Source organism: Micromys minutus (genome assembly GCF_963924665.1).
Source record: "Micromys minutus genome assembly, chromosome: 18".
In the NCBI taxonomy this organism is placed as follows: domain Eukaryota; kingdom Metazoa; phylum Chordata; class Mammalia; order Rodentia; family Muridae; genus Micromys; species Micromys minutus.
In genome coordinates, this window is record NC_137953.1 from 39,183,453 (window position 1) to 39,205,003 (window position 21,551).

General features: G+C 38.2%; 1 protein-coding gene across 1 annotated transcript; it reads left to right on the plus strand.

Annotated features, from left to right (window-relative positions):
- Positions 1-17,685: 17,685 nt before the first annotated feature.
- Positions 17,686-21,037, plus strand: LOC308432319 (trypsin-4; the record flags this gene model as incomplete). Its single annotated transcript, XM_080932103.1, has 5 exons — positions 17,686-17,725; positions 19,026-19,188; positions 19,448-19,705; positions 20,210-20,342; positions 20,888-21,037. The coding sequence occupies 5 exons, from the start codon at positions 17,686-17,688 to the stop codon at positions 21,035-21,037; spliced, it is 744 nt and encodes a 247-aa protein (XP_080788229.1).
- Positions 21,038-21,551: the final 514 nt, after the last annotated feature.

Consider the following 21,551-nt stretch of genomic DNA (forward strand, 5'->3'; position numbering starts at 1 on the left):
TTTTCTGCTTTGTCTTTTATTTCTTCTGTTTATCATTGCCACCATGAGGATAATTGGTTACTCTTTTGTGTAGGTATTGATCAGAGAAATTATAAATGATGTAGTGGTAATAGTTGTTAACCATATGAACATTTCCTAACATTATAACTTAAGGGACGAAAAGGGGACTTGGGCTCTGGGTCAAGGTGATTTGGCCTGAAATTACTTGGCTTCATAAAATTGAATGGCAGGAAGTTGTGACAGGAGATTTACCACTTTATGAGAATCAAAAGAAAGAAAGAAAGAAAGAAAGAAAGAAAGAAAGAAAGAAAGAAAGAAAGAGAAAGAATGTGAAAATATTAGGATTAGATTTAACAACCAAAGTCATGGCTATATTAATTTCTCCCACTAACTCAGCCTCGTCGCTTAATATAGCACACCGAATGAGAATCAACAAACAACACTAAGGGGATATATTTCATAGTTAAGCCAAAACTCTCCAAATCTAACACTGCAAAGCTCATGTCCAAGAATACCCCAAATCTTACATATGCCAATATCACTGTGACACAAAAAGGCAAAGCCTCCATTGAACAAGGCCAGCTCCATCAGTCTACAGGTTCTCCAGGGCAGGAATGAGGATTGGAAAAAAAAGACAATTAGACAACATTAAAACATGACTCCAGCCAGTTCTGAAGCTGAAGCTGCTTTTTTATTTTTTTAATTTTCTTTTACACCTATTTAATTGCATGCAGAATAAGATCAGTTTTGAGTCAAGAAGAAGCGAGGCAATAAACAAAAATCCTGTAAACATCTTTCTGAGAGCTAAACAGGAGTACCAAGACAAAAGGACTCCTATACTAGCTTCTGCTGAGCCTGCTTTGAACTTCAAATGTAAAAATTCTTAATCTGGAAGCAGGGGAGGGGGGGGCAGTCCCTGAGCTCAGACCCAGAGTCAGATTACTGCCTTGAGCAAATTTCTTTTGTCCTGGTAATGTCAAATTTCTGTGTCTAGAAGCAAGTGTCCCTAGAAAGCTCTCCACACTGCATAGAGAAGAGTAAGCCCATCCTTGTCTTAGGATTTCTATTGCTGTGAAGAGACATCATGACATGGCAACTCTTAAAGATGAAAACATTTAAATGAGGCTGGCTTACAGTTTCAGATGTTTAGTTCATTGTCATCTTTATTGGAAGCATTGTACTGTGCAAGCATATGTGGTGCTTGAGAAAGAGCTGAGAGTTTTACATTTTGATCTGCAGGCATTAGGAAAAAAGTGGTGACACACTTCCTCTGACAAAACTATACACACCTACTCCAGCAAAGCCATACCTAAGAGAGCCAGAACATACAGAGGGCATTTTTTTATTTTTATTTTCAAACTACCACAGGTAATATCAGCAACTTCACACAATCTCAAACAAAGAAAACTCAATGAAGCTTCACTGTTGCTTCTGCAAAATTACATTTCCAAGAAGCAATGCATGAATTGTATGAGAAACAAAAGAAATAAAAACAAAGAAGGAAGCAGTGGAAAGTTAAAACCAGCACTGAACCTGGAAAACAGTAGATCCTGTAACAACATGTTTAACTTCTATTGCACATTGTACCTTAATATGAATTCATAAAAACACAGCCCTGCCATCTTTACTCCACATGAACAGTTCTTTCTCATGGTCTAGGTACATGCACAGCCGTTTATTGTTTTCACTATACACAATATATAATGTAATATGTTGATGACATCTCCAAGGATTTGTTCTCTACTGTGTTGTAGTTTTCACAACACAGGTGGACAAGCCATTCTTTTAAAGGATTTCTGTAGGTATTAGAACCTATTTGTTTACTGGGGCTCCTGGGTTTTCCTTTTAAAACAGAGTATGAGTGCCCATGCATTGTCTCACTTGCACTCTGCAAGTATGCAAAAATGACCATCAAGTGAAAGACATCACATTTTGGCATGACCTTTAGCTATGTCTAGACTTAAGTAGATAACCTACAATTTCTGAGAATCTGGGTAGTTAAATATGGTAAGAAAAGGCCCATTATTATCTAAAATTTTCCAGATGGATATGACTCAGCCATGTGCTTAGAAGCACTCTTTACCCAAAGGACATTTAGATAAGTTTATACCTTAACTGTTCTTCAACTTTTGATGGGTGACATATGGTCAATTCCCAAGACATACTCCAGACATATTTCTCATTGTCTCATATAAATCACATGGCTTCATTTGTCACTCCTAACATTTGCTGGAGCCTGAACATTTAAATCTTATACAGGCATTCACAACCAAAGTGCAAATGTCCAATGCTTTTCATCTGATACTCTTTCTTGACTTTGATTACAAACATGGCAAAACTTGTCATAATATTCATGTCAAGAATTCAATTCTGAACTACTTCCATACTTTTTTATTATATAGATTATTTCTTGTGCATCCATCCAGACACAAAGTCTCAGGACATATGCCATTATCAAATGTGCTTCACAAAATAGATCAAGCAACCCCTTCTACAGATAAAGGGTCTGTTACACTTTATAAGCCCAGGTTTCGCTGTACTTCTTCCCTATTGACAAAATGGATTTCTGTACTGTCGAATGATTTGTTCATTAATGAAGCTTATAACATTCTGCAGTTGCTATTGCTATCCTCTCTAAAATCGTTCAGAATCTTCCTGTTGAGGTTTAATAACCACAAACGCAGGTTTATCAAAATAATGACCAAACCTCTCCGGAGCCAATTTTGGGGGTTAAATTTTTCTTTTATGTGAATCAAAATGGAGAAATAACAAGAGGCCCTAAAAAACTCCAGATAATCATTAGGTCTCACTTCAAAAGCCTGTACTCCACAACATTGGAAAATCTAAATAAAATGGACAATTTTCCATACAGATTCTGCTTACCAAAGTAAAATCAATATCAGATAAATGATTTAAGCAGCACTTTAACCCCTACAAAAAAAAAGCAGTTATTAAAAGTCTTCCAACCAATAATCCAACATTTATTCATGTTAAAAGTCTAGGAGAGATCAGGAATTTGTGGTGCATACCTAAACATAATAAAATCACTATACAGCAAACCAACAGCCAACATGAAATTAAATGGAAAGAAACTTGAAGCAATCCCATCAAAATCAGGGACAAGGCAAGGTTGCTTACTCTCTACCTATCTATTTAATATAGTTTTTAAAGTTCTAGGTACAGCAATGAGACAAAAAAGTAGATCAAGAGAATACAACTTGGAAAGGAAGATGTAAATGTATCATTATTCTCAGATATATGATAGAATAAATAAGTGACCACCCAAATTTTACCAGAGAACTCCTACAGCTGATAAGCAACTTCAACAAAATGGCTGGATATTACATTAACTCAAACAAACCAGTAGCCTTTCTTTATAAAAATGATAATTGAGCTGGGAAAGAAATTAGTGAAACAACACTCTTTACAATAGACACAAGTAATATAAAACATCTTGTTATAACTCTAATGAAGCAAATAAAAGACCTGTATGACAAGAACTTCAAGTCCCTGAAGAAAGAAATCAAAGACCTTAGAAGACAGAAAGATCTCCCACACTCATGGATTGGCAGGGTTAACATGGTCAAAATTGCCATCTTACAAAAACATTCTTCATATTCAAGGGAAAGAAGCTTGAATCTCACTCAGAAAGGCAAATAACATAGTCATAGGAGGTAGTAGAAGGAGGGAACTAAGTGAGAGAGGAAATGGGAGCAGAACAGGGGACAGAGGATGAAGACATAGGTAGAGCTGAGGAGAGAGGATTGGGAGAGTGAAAGGAAATTGTTAGCAGGAGTGTGTGTGGGTAGGTGGAATATCTCTAGGACTTGTCAGGGACCTGGAAAGCAGGAGGCTCCAGAGAGTCTATTAGTGAGACTCATAGCAGTTGGAAGAATTGAGCCTGGAGTAGCTACCCCCTGTAGTCAGGCAGGACTCCCAATAAAGAGATAAGGATAACAACCCACTCATAAAACCTTCACCCCTAAGTTTGTCCTTCCTACAAGAAGTGAAGGGAAAAAGATGTAACAAAGACTCAGGTAATGGTCAACAAATTAGTGGCCCAGCTTGAGACCCATCCCTTGGGCAGGAACAAATCCCTGACATTATTAACAATACTCTGTTATGTTTGCAGACAGGAGCCTGGCATAACCGTCCTCTGAGAACTTTTATCACCCGGCAGCTGACAAAAACAAATTCGGAGACTCGCAGCCAAATATATGATGGAGTACAGGAAGTCTTAGAGAAGAGTTGGAGGAAGGACTAAGGAAACTGGAGGGAATAGAGAATCTATAAGAAGACTAACAGTATCAATTAACATGGACCCCTGAGGGATCCTAGAGACTGAACCACCCAACAAAAAACATACAAGGACTGGACCTTGGCCCCCTGCACATATGTTGCAGATGTGTAGCATGGCATTCATGCAGTGTCCAGAAAAACCAGAGCTGGGGCTGTCTGTCCCTGACCCTGTTGCCTGCCTGTGGATCCTGTTCCCATGACTGGGCTACCATGCCTGGCCTCAGTGGGAGAGAATGACCTAGGCTTTCAGTGATTTGATGTGCCAGGTTGGGTTTGTACCAGGGAGGGGGGTGGGTTACCCTTCTCATAGAGTAGGGGGAGATGTTGGGAGAGGGGTTGTGTGAGGAGCTAACTGGAAAGAGGGGGATCCTGAGATCCAAATGGAATGTGAATGAATAAATTAATTAGTGGAAAATTTTTTTATATGTTAAAAAAAACAGCTTCTAAAAAAGAAAAAAATAAGAAGGCAGATTTATTTTGGCATTCATGTCAGGAAATTCAGAACATTTCTCCTTATGGAATCTGATGTCTTGGTTGTGACCAGTCACAATCAACTGATGCTCTGGACAAGAGCATAGTTGTGATACAATGTGGTCATTGTCTACCTTCTAGAAAATAAAAATGGATAAAGAGCAAAAAACACTAAGCCTTGAGGTCATGCTGACCATTTCTCCAATTATGCATATTCCACTTATCCACCTTCCCCCACAGTAATTCTATAACCTGAAGACCTAGTGATTTTTCCCCATGACCCTGCCCATGATATTTCATACTCAAACAAAACAGATGATATTGAAATGGAAAACTCGAGAAATGGCTGAACGAATAAATGAGCACTCTCCAAGGGAACAGTCATTTTCGGTCCCGTGAGTTGCATTCCATGGCAGCAGTACCTCAAAGTGGTGAGAACGATAAAAACATAAGGCTGTTTATTTCACACGGTATTCAAAAATGACACAAACAAGGTTGAAATGGCTTCTGAAACCCAAAATGGTAAATATAAAGATTTTCCATACTGAGCCACAAGGTGACTTTCTAGTGTTGCACTAGATCAGGCCATCTTCAGTGAAACACCACACACATGAAGAAAGAAGTTTCCAAGGTAAGTAGAATTGCATCAGGAAGCCACACCATGCATCAACTGACTTTCCTGCCTCTAGGTAGAAACTAAAGGGACTGTGTCACCTGAAGGCAACAGTGGTTGGTTCATTACTTGCTAAAGGGTTCGAATGAGCAGTGGCTCCACAACAGAGACATCAGATCCATGAAGGAGCATGAGTAGAAGAAAACAAGTCTTTCACACAAGGCCAAGGAACAGATGCAGTGGCCAACCATTCAGTCTCCTACACGTGGGGAGACAGGGGAGCAGAGGACTTCAATCAGGAGGGAGAGAGGGGCAGGGATGAATAGTTATTACATTCACCAAGAAACTTGTCACCAAGAGACTTGCCTACGTTCAATTTCTGTGACAGGAACAAGATAATAGGCTGTGTCTTCTTGTGGGTGGTGACTAAGCAAAGACGTTGCTGAGGACATCAGACACTTTGGATTCTGAACTAAAAATGCTTTTGGTAATATTTCAGCAATCCAGATGGAGGTCTGCTTCATCCAATATCTTAGATAAGGGTAGAAAAACAGGGGGTTTGTGAAATGTTATTTTAAGTGCCCTGGCAGACACAAAGACATTCTAAAGAAATGCTCCAGTCTATATATTACATTACTGAAAATATGAGCCCCAAAGAAAGAGCCAGTCCCAGGCACTACATACTGAGAGAAGGAAAAGGTGCCACCCATGGAGGACCTGTTTTGTTGTTGCTGTTGTTTTGTTTTGTTTTCCCTTTTGGGTCACTTGACCATGAAGACACCAGGGTCTAGACTGAGTGTAAATTCTTCCTTTGGGTTTGGTTTCCTCCCTTCTTTCTTGGGCTTGGCCCTATTTATTTATTTATTTATTTATTTATTTATTTATTTATTTATTTATTTATTTATAAAACTTTTACTTTGAGAAATCATGATAAACTTAGGGGTACACATTGAGAAGACTTGATCTCAGAATGGAAACAGCACAGAATTACCAATGCCTGCAGCTAATGCTGGAGCTGGAGTTTTGAGTTTGACATGATACAGGGTCTGGAGGAACAGGCTTAGCCCTCTTACTGTGATTCTTCCCAGCAGAATGTTGTCACGGAAGGGAGCTATTTGAAAGCCTAAGGAAGTGTGTGGTCATCACCTGTTCTCAAGAAAGAAGACAGGTTGTCAGCTTCATCCCTTGACCACTCTTATGATTACCAAATGGTTGCACACAGCTCACTTCTTAGAGCTACTGGGCAAATGCCAGTCCCAAGACTGGGTTATCACAAGGAGCCCATATGACCTGGTAGAGGTCATATGGGAAATGTGACTCAGTAATTCACCATTTTCTGTTAATCTCAGTCTTGAATGTATAAGTTCAAGATAACTAAGATGCTTGGATCAGGCACCTCAGTGATCAGCAGGTACTAGTTTTTCCAGATCTCACTGGAACTGAGATGACAACCCACTGTTTTAGCTAATTTTAGGCACTGGCTTTGAGTCCTGTCCACAGATTTTGGAATGCTGCAGCAGGAGGCTACTTGTGTATTTTCTCAGTTGTCCCTGAGAAGTCATTAAAGTTCAAATCCCAGCTCCCTGCTGCCTTGTTTCAAATTTGCCCCCCCCCCACACACACACACTTCCTTTAGCTTCTGTGTGGCACCTTGACATCCAGAGCCTCTGCTGTTTAGTGGTGTCTAGTCGCTGAGCCTGAGAAAGCACAGCAGCAAGAGTGCCAAGTTGGGCATCATCTTCTTTGACTGAAAACATCTCCTTAGATTAAGAAAAACACCAACACTGGAGCGATCTAAGCTTCTTTGTCTAGACTTGCTGGCGTAGGGGTTTGTGGGATTTCCCAATCATGAAGTAGCTCTGACAGGAGGGTATTTTCAATCACAGGCAGCCCAATGAGGAGAAACATAAAATGTGGATGAAGGTCAAAGTGGGAGCTGCTAACAAAATCACCTGTCAGCTCTGTTAAACTTCGGCTGGCTGTTCTGCCTGAAGGGCAGCTAAGGCTGTGGTATAAAAGAATGTATCCTTTCCTGCATACATGTAATTCTTGGTTGATTACCCTAGTGCTAGAAGTAAACTCTAACTTCTAGTACAAGTGTGTACAATCTAGTACAATGCAGTGGTGCTGAGCCATGTTTCCAGTGAGGAGAGCCTAGCCTGCTCACAGCTGTGGGGTCAGTTCTTTTATTTTCTGTTCCTCCTGTGTCCTTGTGTTCTAGATAGGTCAAGAGACTCATTCCCCCGTAGTCCTACAAATCCACACTCCCCCAAATGGAAGATTAAGCACAACACTCATGTCAACTAGAACTGAGATTTGATAATGCACACATGAAAGGCCCCTGACAGCACCCACAGTGCTGTAAAATACTAAGAACTGGGACAAAACGCAGCCCGGGAAGCTCTGAAAGCATCTTTGCTTGGTCACTGTCCATAATTTGACTTTCTTCTTGGCTGAATTCCTGCACTTGTGGTCTGGAGGCCTGACAAGACTTTTGCTCAATGCTCAGAAGCCCGCGGTTCCAGGAATTCTGACTGGTTTGGCATCCCTCTTCTCCAGGATTAGTGAAGCCAGAGATGGATGCTGACAGCTAATCAGCATTTATAGTCAGGCCACTTCAACTCAAAATGCTGGTCTCCTCTCTCTCTCTCTCTCTCTCTCTCTCTCTCTCTCTCTCTCTCTCTCTCTCTCTCTCTCTCTCTCTCTCTCTCTCTTTCTCTCTCTCTCTCTCTCTCTCTCCCTCCCTCCCTCCCTCCCTCCCTCCCTCCCTTCTTTCTTCCCTCCCTCCCTCTCCCCCCTTCTCTCTCCACTTTTGTATAATTCTCCTGACTAAGAACCATGTACATTTGTCTGAAGTTTTCACATCAGATGAGAAAGGCCTATGAGGAAAAAAAACTCCATGTTTTTTCATTGCAATATCGATGGAAATATCATTGTGATATCAATGGATAGACTAGAAGGTAAAATATGTACAGAAGATGATATGGTAGGATATAAAATCAAAATCCTGGTTTATGGGCTTTGACCACCCAGTAAGGACAGTAAGGAGAAGAACAAGAAGTACCTCAGCGCTCACCTTTTCCTGGTTTTATATGTCAACTACGGAAACACAAGGTTTACAGAGAAAAGACGGGAAAAGATGTAATTAATTACAATTAGATAAGCAGGGAGTCTGCATTGCTCCCCAGAGTGTCAGTACCAGCTACACTGGCTCCATGACAAAAGGGAAACATGGTAGAATCCATTCTCCCACCTCCACATAAGCATATTATAATCATCTTTTTCTTCTAACTGGGTGACTCTGGTGGCCATGTTACCTGCAATGGAGAGACACAATGAGAGGAAAGCTTTGCACCTACCTCAAGAGCTGCAAATACCTGATCGGGACTGAAGACACAATGGCCATCAACTGACTCCTGTTCCCTTCCATAAATCATGCTGTCTTGATCTATTAATTTTTTCCCCTATGCTTGAGATAGAAAGATCTTTAAATAAAGAAGATATTTTTTTCACTTTTATATTTTTGCAAGTCTGGTTTGGGAATTTTCTATGAATATTTGGCGGTAAATGAGAATGTGGTCAGAGAGGAACAATTATTACAGGCCCACTGTAAATAGTTCGTCATCCATCTTTCTTTACAAAGACCTACCAATCTCATTCTGTGGTGTGTTAGTTACAGAAGATACAGTGATAAATGTGAGTAAAATTATCATTGTAATTTTGAAAAATGATTATTAATGCTATATTAGTAGATAGGATACATTTTGTATAAGACATGTGTTTCATACACAGATGTTTGGACTGGTTTCATGGTTGCTTGTGCACTCATAAAGTATGTAAGTATATTATCACTTACAAACTTATATAAATACTACCTTGGAAAGCATTAATTCAACACCAATAATATGATTTTTGTTTTTTTTTTTTATTTCATCCTATGAATCATAGAATCTCTGTGAATCTTAGGAACTGAAAACTTATCATTGAGAATTTTTCAAAGAATTTTTATTGTTTTTAATTACTATATATGTCTCTGTGGAGGTTTATGCACATAAGGAAAGTTCATGCATAAACTAGAGGTGTTTAATGCACCTGTATTTCAGTTACTGGGTTGTGTGGTCTACCTGAGATGCATACAGGGGAAAAAAAGTTCTAATCCTTGGCAAGAACAGCAAATGCTCTAAATATCTGAGCCATGTCTCTGGACCTTGAAGAATTATTTGTAAATACAGCTTTTGTTTCTTTCAATGTTTTGTCCTCTGTGTCACTTTCCCTGATCAAATGCATAATTGGAAGATTTTATATAAATATAAGCTATGAGAGAAAAAAGTATATCATGAAATTCTCTGAATGTAGGTGAACTCTACTGTTGTCATATTCTAGTCAGTACAGAGAAGACTTTTTTTTGTTTTGTTTTTTTAGGGGGAGTTGTTTGTTTGTTTGTTTGTTTGTTTTTTATTTGAGCCCCAAATAGGAGACAAATCTATGTTTCCTTAACTGCTTTCTGCTATTTGGTCATGGACAACCAAACTAAACACTTGTTATAGAAGATCCTAAGGATATTTTATGGGGTAATTTAGACTCATGAACAGCAATTGAAGACATGATAAGCTTTGTGCATGGAATAAATGAAGAGTTTTGAAGAGAAAAATTTTATCCCCAGAGATAAGGAAGGGAAGCATATTGTCTTAGGATGCTCGGGAAGTCTCAACAATAATTCAGTAGACTGCAGTTTTGATGTCTGAATCAATTCTTCATAGTTCTCTAGTTTACTATGAACTATGCACGGTTCTGAGTGATCAAAAGTCAGGGTAAAACTCCCCCCCTTAGTCACAAAGCTGAAGATAAAGCTCCTAGAAATTCACAAAGTTACATACTTCCAAAGCACAATGACACGCACGCGCACACACACACACACACACACACACACACACACACACACACACACACACACACACAAAATGGCGTAAGGGAAGAATGGAATAAAAAAAAGTGAACCAGAATAATGATAAAACTTTAAAGAATAAACATTGAATCATGAGACTTTTTGTGTCTGGAGCACATGTTAGCATCATCTGAACACCAAGAGAATTGAACAGCAAGCACGATCATATGTCCTTGACACACATACTTTCTCTTTCTCTCTCTCTCTCTCTCTCTCTCTCTCTCTCTCTCTCTCTCTCTCTCTCTCTCTTCTCTCTCTCTCTCTCTCTCTCTCTCTATCTCTCTCTCTCTCTCACACACACACACACAACCAGGGAGACATAAATTAAAGCTACCAGTCTTTCTCAGCAGATGCCCCATGTTCCTGGCACCTTTGAGTCAGTAATTATTCACTGTAACTTGGCCTTCATACTACATTATCAAGCAAAGCCTGCTCACTAATTTGCTGAATGGAACCTGATCTTTCCACACATTATCAATACATGCACCATGATGGAAATGTACTTCGCAGAATAAAGGCTGAAAGACATTTATTTCTTGTACAGATGGAGTGTTCCTTGCACTTTGTATACATGGCCTTCACTGTCATCTTTTCTATGGACAAAATGGACCTGAGCTCTCAAGTGAATTGTCTATTAACTGAGTTTATACAATACTGGAGTTTCTATTGTTATCGTCTCTAAATTTTCCAGATTCTTCTTGCTAAAGTTTAATAAGTACAGGGGCTGGTTTATCACAATAATTAATGGTCTTGTCTGGAACCTATTTTGAAGTTAAAATTTTCTTATGTGTGAAGAAAATTCCTGGAAGAACATATTTAAAAGGATAAGTTTTATTTTAGCATTCACGTCAGAGAACTAATCTCAAACTTAATTGACCTGATTCTGTGGGCAAGAACCTTGTTCTAATTGTGTGATGATCATTGTCTACTTCTTGGAGGTAAAAATTAAGAAAGATCAAAGGTCTTTGGGCTCTAAATGCATGGGTCAGAAGCCATTTTCTCCTATTATGCTTTTCTAAATATCTACCTTTTCCTGCAATAATTATAATACTTAGAGAGCAAGTTGTTTTACTCCTGACTCTACACATGATATTTTATATTCAAACAAAATTTAAAATCTCTAAAAATATTATTAATGATAAGAGAGGCCAAACCAATGAACCTACAGTCTCCATGGAAACAAACACTCCAGGTCCCGTGGCTAGCATTCAATAACAACAATACATACATAAAAATGATAAAATCAATGCCAAAAATTCTCTTAATCTCCAAAAGACTAAGATTGCTTATTTTACATGGATATCTAAAAATGATTCAAACAAAGCTCAAATGGCCTCTGAATCCCAAAATATTTAATATAAAGATTCTTTCCATGCTGAAACTCAGTGTAACTTTCCCATAAAAGGCCATGTTGGGCCATTTGAAATTAAACACAATTTTTTTCAAACACTACAACATTTTGTAGATAATTAATACAAAATACATGCAAGGAAAGAAATTTCCAAGAGGGACAGAAATTGCAGCAGGAAGCCACACCATGCATCAACTAACTTTCCTGCCTCTAGGTAGAAACTAAAGGGACTGTGTCACCTGAAGGCAACAGTGGTTGGCTCATTACTTGCTAAAGGGTTCGAATGAGCAGTGGCTCCACAACAGAGACATCAGATCCATGATGGAGCATGAGTAGAAGAAAACCAGTCTTTCACACAAGGCCAAGGAGCAGATGCAGTGGCCAACCATTCAGTCTCCTACACTTGGGGAGACAGGGGAGCAGAGGACTTCAATCAGGAGGGAGAGAGGGGCAGGGATGGATAGTTATTACATTCACCAAGATAATTGTCACCAAGAAACATTCCTATCTTCAATTTCTATGACAAAAAAACAAAGTAATAGGCTTAGTCCCCTATGGTTGGTGGCAAAGGAATGATATTTGTAAGGACATCAGATTGTCTGGGTTCTGAACCAAGAACAAATCAATATCAGAGAGAACCTTGGTACAGAATGAAAACCTAGTCAGAGAACTGAACAGTTGGACTAGGATCACTGTAAAGACTTCATTGTTCATCTATACACCTTCAGATCTCCCTCTGTGCTGTGTGAGTTTCTGAGCAGTCATGGTGAATGAAAGTACAGTCGTCACTGATACTTTGCATAATAATTACCAATGCTAGGTGACAGGTAGGATACATTTTGGTGAAGATATGTCCGCCATACTCACATATTCAGACTGTCTTTGTGGTAGATTGTATATCCACAATTCACGGTAGGACATGAAACTGTATTATCACTCATCAACTTCTACAAGTGTTACTGTCTAAAGCATTAACTAAAGTAATTCAGCACGAGATGTTCTGATTCATGTATTTCCCTCCTTTTAGTGCTGAGAACATGGAAATTTTATGGGGATGAATGACTGGAAACTCTCAGTGAAGAATAGTTTAGGAATTATTTTTGTTTTTTATTACTTATATGTGAATGCCTCTGTGGAGGTTTATGCACATGAGAAAGGTACATGCTGACACTAGAGATGTTTGATATACTCATATTGCAATTACAGTATATTACAAGTTCCCTGACAAGGGTGCTGTGAACCAAGTTCTGATTCTCTGCAAGAACGGCATGTGCTTTAAACATCTCTGATCCACGACTCTGGCCCTTGAAGAAGGCTTTTTTTTTTTTAAACACAAATTTTACATTTGCTTCCCTCCCCTCTAGTGTTTTGGCTTCTGTGTCATTTCCCCTAACCATCCCCATAATCAACACAGGACCATATGATAATCTAAGCTACATTAAAAAACAGTATCATGTCAGCTTTCAGCTTATAACTGTACTGGACTGTTGTCATATTCTACTGACCACGTAGCAGCCACTTGCTCTTTTCTCAGCCCCAAGAGTGAGACAAGACCAGGATTCCCTAGCTGCTTGTCACCACCCACAATTTGGTCATAGATAAGCCAACTAACAATTGTTATAGAAGATCTTAAAATGCTTTCTCATATTGTCTGGAATGACCAATGACTGTGAAGTTTATAATGGATTGTCTCAAGCATACTGGAGTAAATGGAAGAGTGCTAAAAATGAAAACTGCCCTCAGAGATAAGGAAGGAACGTATGATTGTAAAAGGAAGCTCAGGATGCCATGACAGTAATTCAGTGGATTCCTACTTAAAATATGAATTAATGCCTCATATCTCTCCAGTCCTTACTATCTTAACAGTTACAAGTGATCAGGGGGCTAGAGAGATGGCTCAGAGGTTAAGAGAACTGGCTGTTCTTCCAGAGGTTCTGAGTTCAAATCCCAGCAACCACATGGTGGCTCACAACCATCATCTAAAGAGATCTGATGCCCTCTTCTGGTGTGTCTGAAGACAGCTACAAATACTTACATATAATAAATAAATAAATCTTAAAAAAACAAATCAAAACAAACAAACAAACAAAAAACAAGTAATCAAACACCCAAGACTAAAATCCTCTCTGAAACACAAAGCAAGCACAGATGGCAATGAATCTGAGCAATTCACAATGAGTTACATACTTCCAAAGCACAATGTCAGGAAATAGTCATTTTTGTTACTAAAAGAAAGAATGTAACACAAAAGAAACAATGAACCAAAGCAAGACACAACTTTAAATAACAAGCATTGAATTTAAAGCTCTTTTTGAAGTATCTGGGTCTCATGCTGGTATCATCCAGGCTCCAAGAGACTTAGCACCACCCTGTGGCCTTGACACACATAATCCATATTACCTGTCTTTCTTTCTCCCAAGGAGACATAATTTAAAGCTTCTGGTTATTCTGAGCAGATGATTCTGATTCCTGGCAGTTCTAGGCCAGATATTCTTCCTTACAATTAAGGTTTTACACTTGTTCTCAAGCAGATGCAGCTCACAGATATCCTGAATAGAAGATGTTCTTTCTTCAGATTGGCGGAAATCATAGGCTTTTAATAGTTATTGACATACAAGTTCTCATAGTTTTGTAACACTTGAACCCTTCATAACACTAATGTCACCATCTCATAGACAACAAATTATTTTATTATTTTTTTTATTCTTTTTCATTTTTTACACTCCCGATTTTATTTCCTTCCTAGTTCATCTTCTGACTGTTCCACATCCCATACCTCCTCCAACTCACATCCCTGTCTCCATAAGGATGTCCCCACCCCACCTACTCTACTCACACCACCAGACCTCTAAACTCCCTGGGGTTTAGACTTTAAACTCTTTGGGAGTTAAGATGTTGTGAGGACCCTCCAGAATGAAACAGAGACCTTGGAAGTGAGAGACTCTCAGGACTCGAAGGGAGGGACCCTAGATGACATGCTCTACAGTAGGGAGAGGGAACTTGTAGAGGCCCACATCCAGCAGAAAGACAGGGCATCAAGTGAGGGATGGGGTCGCTATCCCATAGTCAAAACTCTGATCTATGATCATTCTTGTCTGAAAGAACTGCAGGGGTGGAAATGGAAAAAAAAATCCTGAAAGAAAGAAGGTCCAGCGACAGTCCCAAATTGGGATCCAGCTCAAGGGGTGGCCCCAAGGCCTGACACGATTACTGAAGCTATGGAGCCCTCACTAAAAGGGACATGTTCTTTATCAAACATATGTATGACCTTTTAACAGTCTTGCCATCTTTAGCGCCATAAACAGGGTATGTCTCTTGGTCTGGGCACATGCACAACATTCAACTTTCTTTCCTGTATGTTTTGTGTTGCTGACATCTTCCAGTTTATAACTCTGCTGTGTAGTAGTTTTCACCATCACAGGAAGAGCAGCCACACTCTCAAGGGATTTCTGCAAGTGTCACGAATCTGTATCCCTGGCAAGACTCCCAAGTTTTCTTTTGGAATTGGGATGTGAATGCTCATAGCTTTGCCTTACTTTAATTCTTCATGTTTGCAAAACCATCCAGTGAATGACATCAAACTTTGCCAACAACTTCAGATATGTCTAGGCTCAAATGTAGGATGTCTATAACTTTTAAGAATCTGAGTGGTTACTTAGTGGGAAAAGCTCACTGTTGAGTTTTGGTCTTTTGCTCTGTATTGTAAGGCCAAACACTGGCCCCCAAGGCCTTGTGCCCTCCAGGGATGAGAGAATCCACAGATTCTCTAGGTGGTGCTATAGAACTTTGCCCCCCCCCCAAATGATCACTTATTGGTAAATAACGATGCATACAGGCTATAGCTGGACAAAAGAAAGGTAGCGCAGCTTGGGTTCCTGGACTTGGACTCAGAGGAAAGACCACAAGGGAAGAATGGAAGTAGGTGGAGAGGAGAGAAGATGCCTTGGTGGTAGTATACCATGAAAACATGGTTATGAGGGCTGGCCAATTGAAATTAATAGCAGCCCATATCAAGCAAAGCAGGTTATAACTCAGGTTATTGTTAGGAAGGTAGATAAATAGCTTAGGGGTAGATGGTGCCCAACTTTAGTGCTTATTAAGGCTGATTATAAATAAAAAGGTTCTGTGTCTTTTATCTGGGAACTGAATGATCAAAGGAATAACAGAAAACTCAGACAATGGTGTCTCAATTGTAAGCAGAGCTGTAACACTGGACCTGCTTTGCCGTACACTATTTCTGCCCTGAATTTTATTCTTAACTCAGGAACCTAAGATGAATTATTTCTGCAGATCTCATTATCCTTCTTCCTGGTGTAGATGCATTGATAAGTCCTTTTATTCTTTCTACTTTTAGAATGGTTCTTTAACTGGCTTATTGAACATGGATTGCTATATCAGACATGGGAAACATACTATGAACCCCATATTCATTAACACTAGAAACACCATCAAAAGAGCCATTTCTGTAGAAAAAAAAAAGATTCATCCATAACTATATTCTCACTGAATGTTTAAAGTTACATTGAAGTACGGTAATAAGATCGCATCATTTGTAATTATATACTTCAAAACAAGTATGACCTGTGAGTTTTATGCCTATATTCCTTACAACAAAATCACATTTACGAATATCAACACTTAACTATTCTTATATAAAACATATGCTCTCACATAAAATACATGAGATATGTAATAGATATTTCACATCGACTGTGTGCTTTTACAAATTATAGGAGTTAATTTATTGATTAAAGCTAATATATACTAACATATGCTTAAGATGAACTCAAATCAATAAACTTGCCTAAACAGAAACACAACATTCTTTTGTTCTTAGAAACCTGACTTATTCCATTATATTGAACACAAGCAATTGTTACTTCTTATGATAATTAGTATTTTAAAGATTAAAAACATTCAATGGCAGTTGGCATATTACTTTCAATTTATGATGGTATATCAACTTGAAAGGACCTATGATTAACTTGGAAATAAATCTCTGTGCATGTCTATAAAATATTTTCTAACCTTTATTAATTGAAGTGGAAAGAGTTACTTTAACTCTAAGCAGCACGATTTCATTGGTTGGGGTCTAGACTGTATAAGAACAGAGCTGCCTCATTTGTCCTTATCTCTCTGTATTTTCTGACCCTGGATACAATGTACCCATCAACCTAATGATTCAATGGGCAACATCTTCAGACTACAAGTGAAAATAATTTTTATTTTTAAGGTTTCTTTGGTAAGTTATTGTGTAAAAGCAATGAAAAAGGTAATCAATAGACACCGTTGGAAAGTCAAATTGAAAACGGCAACAATTGGTTGTATTTCCCTGGTAGATAAATATAGTCTGCATTCCTTTATCTCAACCTGTAGAGTGAGACATATCAAATATTTGTTATAGAAGATCCTACGAATGTTTCCTGTAATTAACTAGAATGATGAGGTGAAATTAAGTACATGAAGGGCTTGGGTCGAAACACACTGGAGATCAATACAAGAGTTTTGAAAAGGAAAATGTAAATTCTCTCAGATAAAGAAAAGAATTATATTGTCTGAGGTAGTTCAAGTTGCCACAATTTAAAAGAAAAAAAAATCACCATTTGAAAACACAAGTACATTTCTTTACCATTAGACTTTACTATCATAACAGTTCCAATGTATCAAGACCACAAATCCAAAAGTCCCCCTGAGACACAGAGCAGTGTCCTTTTCTGCACTGTTCTTTCCTGCTGTGGGAACATATTGCCACCACCTGGAGCTGTATCTCCCATTCCCATAACCTTCAGAGAATACTGGGAAAAATGGTGCTGTGGAAACTTGGTGCTGAGTCATCTCTATCTATCACAGAAGAGAATTCTAAATTTGGTTTTGTGTATATTCAATGATATCATCCTTTTTTTTTTTTTTAAATTGTGATCCTGGCTGTTGAAACCAAAACTCAAGGTATAAATAGCTGTACAGGAGAAGCTTTGATACTAGTTCCTGCAGACACACTGAAACAATATGAAGATCATCATCTTCTTTGCTTTTCTGGGAGCAGTTGGTGAGTCTTCCAAAGAACATTTTCATCACATGTGTATCAGACATGAAAGTTAGTGCTTTGTGAGTGGGAAAACTGTAATGAAATTGAGTAAATATCCCATGTGCAAGAAGCTTAAAGTGGGCAGTCAGAACTATTTAGTACATTTCTGTATTCTATAGGTTAGTAGAGGGAAAAGAACAGAATAAATGAGTATTTTGACATTTCTGTGAAGGAGTAGTAAATAAATGGAACTATTTCCTCTACCAAGAAGAGGGTATAAACACTAAATTCTAAAACTGTGGAAGATCAAAGTCTGCTTACTTACATGAAGTTATCATAATCACAAGAGATGGGTTATTTCCAGTGGGTAAAAGCCTTAGGTTCTTCTTCACAAAAATCGTTACTAATAAAATCAGTCCTATATTATAATTGTTCAGTTATGAACAACAGAAAAATGAATTTTTCTAGGTTAATATAACTAAACTTAAAAGTACATTCTCACAATTAAAATAGGTTTTTATTTGTAATGTCTCTTATGTTTGGAAACCTCAACCGTTATTTTTACATATTGGAATGTTCAGCTCATAGAGATTCATTATAGTCTTTAGAATTATATTGAATGTTGGGGGTAGTTACGGTCAATATAAATTTTATACATATATTGACTTTATGAATAAAATATTATTGAAAAACACTTGATGAATCAGTGTATGAAAAATGCTAAATATATTAATATATGTAAATGGATAACTGAAACAACAGGAAAGTTTGGTAAAGAAAAATAGAGAATCGAGATTAAATAATTTATCTAAATTGTATCCAATTAGTTAACTCAATCACTCATTTATATGTGATAGATACTTTAAATATTTAAAGATAAATTTAAAAGTACACCAAATATGTTGAAAAAAATCTTTCCTGAATTCAGGAAAGATATTGGGACCCCGTAGTGAACAGATAAAACCAACACTTGAGAGTGGTATTTGTCCTCCACAGGAGCACTATGCTACAAATAATCACACACACACACACACACACACACACACACACACACACACATACACACACATGCACACACACACACACATACACACACGGGAAGAGAGAGAGAAAGAGTAAATAATTATTAATTTTAGGTTTGACTCATAGTAATCTGAAGAATATATCCTAAAATTAGAAAAGATACCTTTCAAAGCACTACAAGTATAGTTTACCCAACAGGAGGACATGTGTCTTTTCTGGTTAATCTGCACAAACTTCACTTGGGAGACAAATTTTGAGACAAGTCTTCTTATGCTAAATAAACAAATCTCTCCCCCAGCTGCTCTCCCTGCTAATGATGATGACAAGATTGTTGGAGGCTACACATGTCCAAAGCATTCGGTTCCTTACCAGGTGTCTTTGCATGATGGCATTGGCCATCAGTGTGGTGGCTCCCTGATCAGTGATCAGTGGGTACTGTCTGCTGCTCACTGCTACAAAAGGTAGTGAAACAACACCCAAATTCCTGTGTCCTAAGGCCCTTCTGTCCTCTAATACTACCTTAAGGGTGTGGTCCTTTGTATGAACTGGCTGGATGAAATCCTTATCCTGAACATTAGTTGTAGGGCACAATATACCTTAAGTGCATAGCCCTTTTAGTTCTGGAAGTTTTAAGAAGACGGTATCTGTGTTTTTATGTTCAGAAGTTTCAGAAAAACCTCTACGGGGATACTTAGAAATCCTTTTATCTTTTTAATGCAGGAAACTCCAGGTTCGCCTTGGTGAACACAATATTCATGTCCTTGAGGGTGGTGAGCAATTCATTGATGCAGAAAAGATCATTCGACACCCCAATTATAACAAGGACACTGTAGACAATGACATCATGCTGATTAAATTGAAGTCACCTGCCATCCTTAACTCCCAAGTATCCACAGTTTCTCTGCCCAAATCTTGTGCATCTACAGATGCTCAGTGCCTCGTGTCTGGTTGGGGAAATACTGTGAGCATTGGTGGTAAGTGTCAATGGGGCTTAAGTTCCACATGTACAAATATGAGAGATGAAAGATATATAGGTAATGAACATGGCAAAATTCTTACTGTGAGAGATACTTCCAGAAGTTTTTAACATAGGCAGTCTTGGAATGTATAATTTGTAGTTCAGAACATTGCTTTACCGAGACCATGGGGAAAAAGCAATAAAAATAAACTATTAGCAGGATGCAAAACTATTTACCTGGTGGTATCAGTTATATGAAGAAATAAAAACTCAATTGATAAATAAAAGAAATGCTGAGTATTTGTTGTTTCCTTAGGAATCTATCTCACAGAGGAAATTCTGTCATCATATTTGAAATCCCAAAGCCAGCGATGTTATTGTCATAAAAGAACAGCTTGTTAAAACTATTGGAAAAAAATGTTCTAAAAGAAAAGTACTTCTAAATTATGATGTTTGACAAATAGAATTAGAAATTTCACATAAGATATTGAGTGATCTTGCCTTCTTTTCCTCTCGACAGGCAGATACCCTTCAGTTCTTAAATGTCTGGAAGCTCCTGTTCTTTCTTCCACTTCTTGCAAAAATTCCTACCCAGGCAAGATCACCAGCAACATGTTCTGCCTTGGCTTCCTGGAGGGTGGAAAGGACTCTTGTGATGTGAGTGTTCTTTGGCTCTTCCTACAAATCTCTCTCTCTCTCTCTCTCTCTCTCTCTCTCTCTCTCTCTCTCTCTCTCTCTCTCTCTCTCTCTCTCTAACTATTCTCCTTGGATGATATCCAGGTACATCTGTATAGAAGAATTTTCATGAGAAAAGACCTATGAGTAAAAACAGATTTTTCTTCTCATTGTAGTATTTATGGATAAGGTCAAAGTTGAACTATGTACAGAAGATGGTATGCAAACAGTACATAAAAACAAACTTCTGAGATACTGGTTTATGGCATTTGACCACTCTTGAAAGACATCCAAAAGAATAGCAAGGAATACCACCAGCTATCACCTTTTCTTGACCTTTGTCAACTAAGGAAACATGGGCTTATAGAGACAATATTAAAAATAATGAAAACATTTCAAGCAACCCTGCAGGGGGTCTGCGTTGCTTCAGTGTCAGGACCTGCTATCCTGGCTCCAGGAAAACATCGTGAAGTCCATTCTCTCACCTCAACATAAGCATATTGTAACTGTGTTTTCTTTCTGACCAGGGTGATTCTGGTGGCCCTGTCGTCTGCAATGGAGAAGTCCAGGGCATTGTCTCCTGGGGTTCAGTCTGTGCAATGAGAGGAAAGCCTGGTGTTTACACCAAAGTCTGCAACTACCTGAGCTGGATTCAGGAGACCATGGCGAACAACTGAGTTCCCTGAGTTCCCTTACCTTCTCTTAGTCACCTGTTCCTTATCCATTTCTTTCTTCCTATCCCTGAAATGAGGTTATAACAAATAAATTTCTCCTGCTCTATGTCTGACATTTGGCTATTGTATTCTATTATTGAGCATTCCCTTAACAGTTGTTACTAAATAAGAACTTAATCAGAGAGTTGAAAAATTCTAAGTGATCCAACATTCATCTAACAATAAGAATTTCCTCATATTTTTCTATGGTCTGCGATGTATGGTGGATACAAAAGTAAAGTGCTTACATTAACATTATATTTTTACAGATTATAATATTTAATTAATAAGCAGGATACATTTTGTTTTAAGATATAGCTACTATATACACATGTTTCAACTCCCTTCATTTTACATCATATATTTACAACTTAAAATAGTTAGCATGAAATTTCTATTTTACACGTCACCAAGAATTTCCTTGAGAAACTGGAATTCAGCCTGAATAGTCCTAAAGTGTGCCCGAAAACACGGTGCT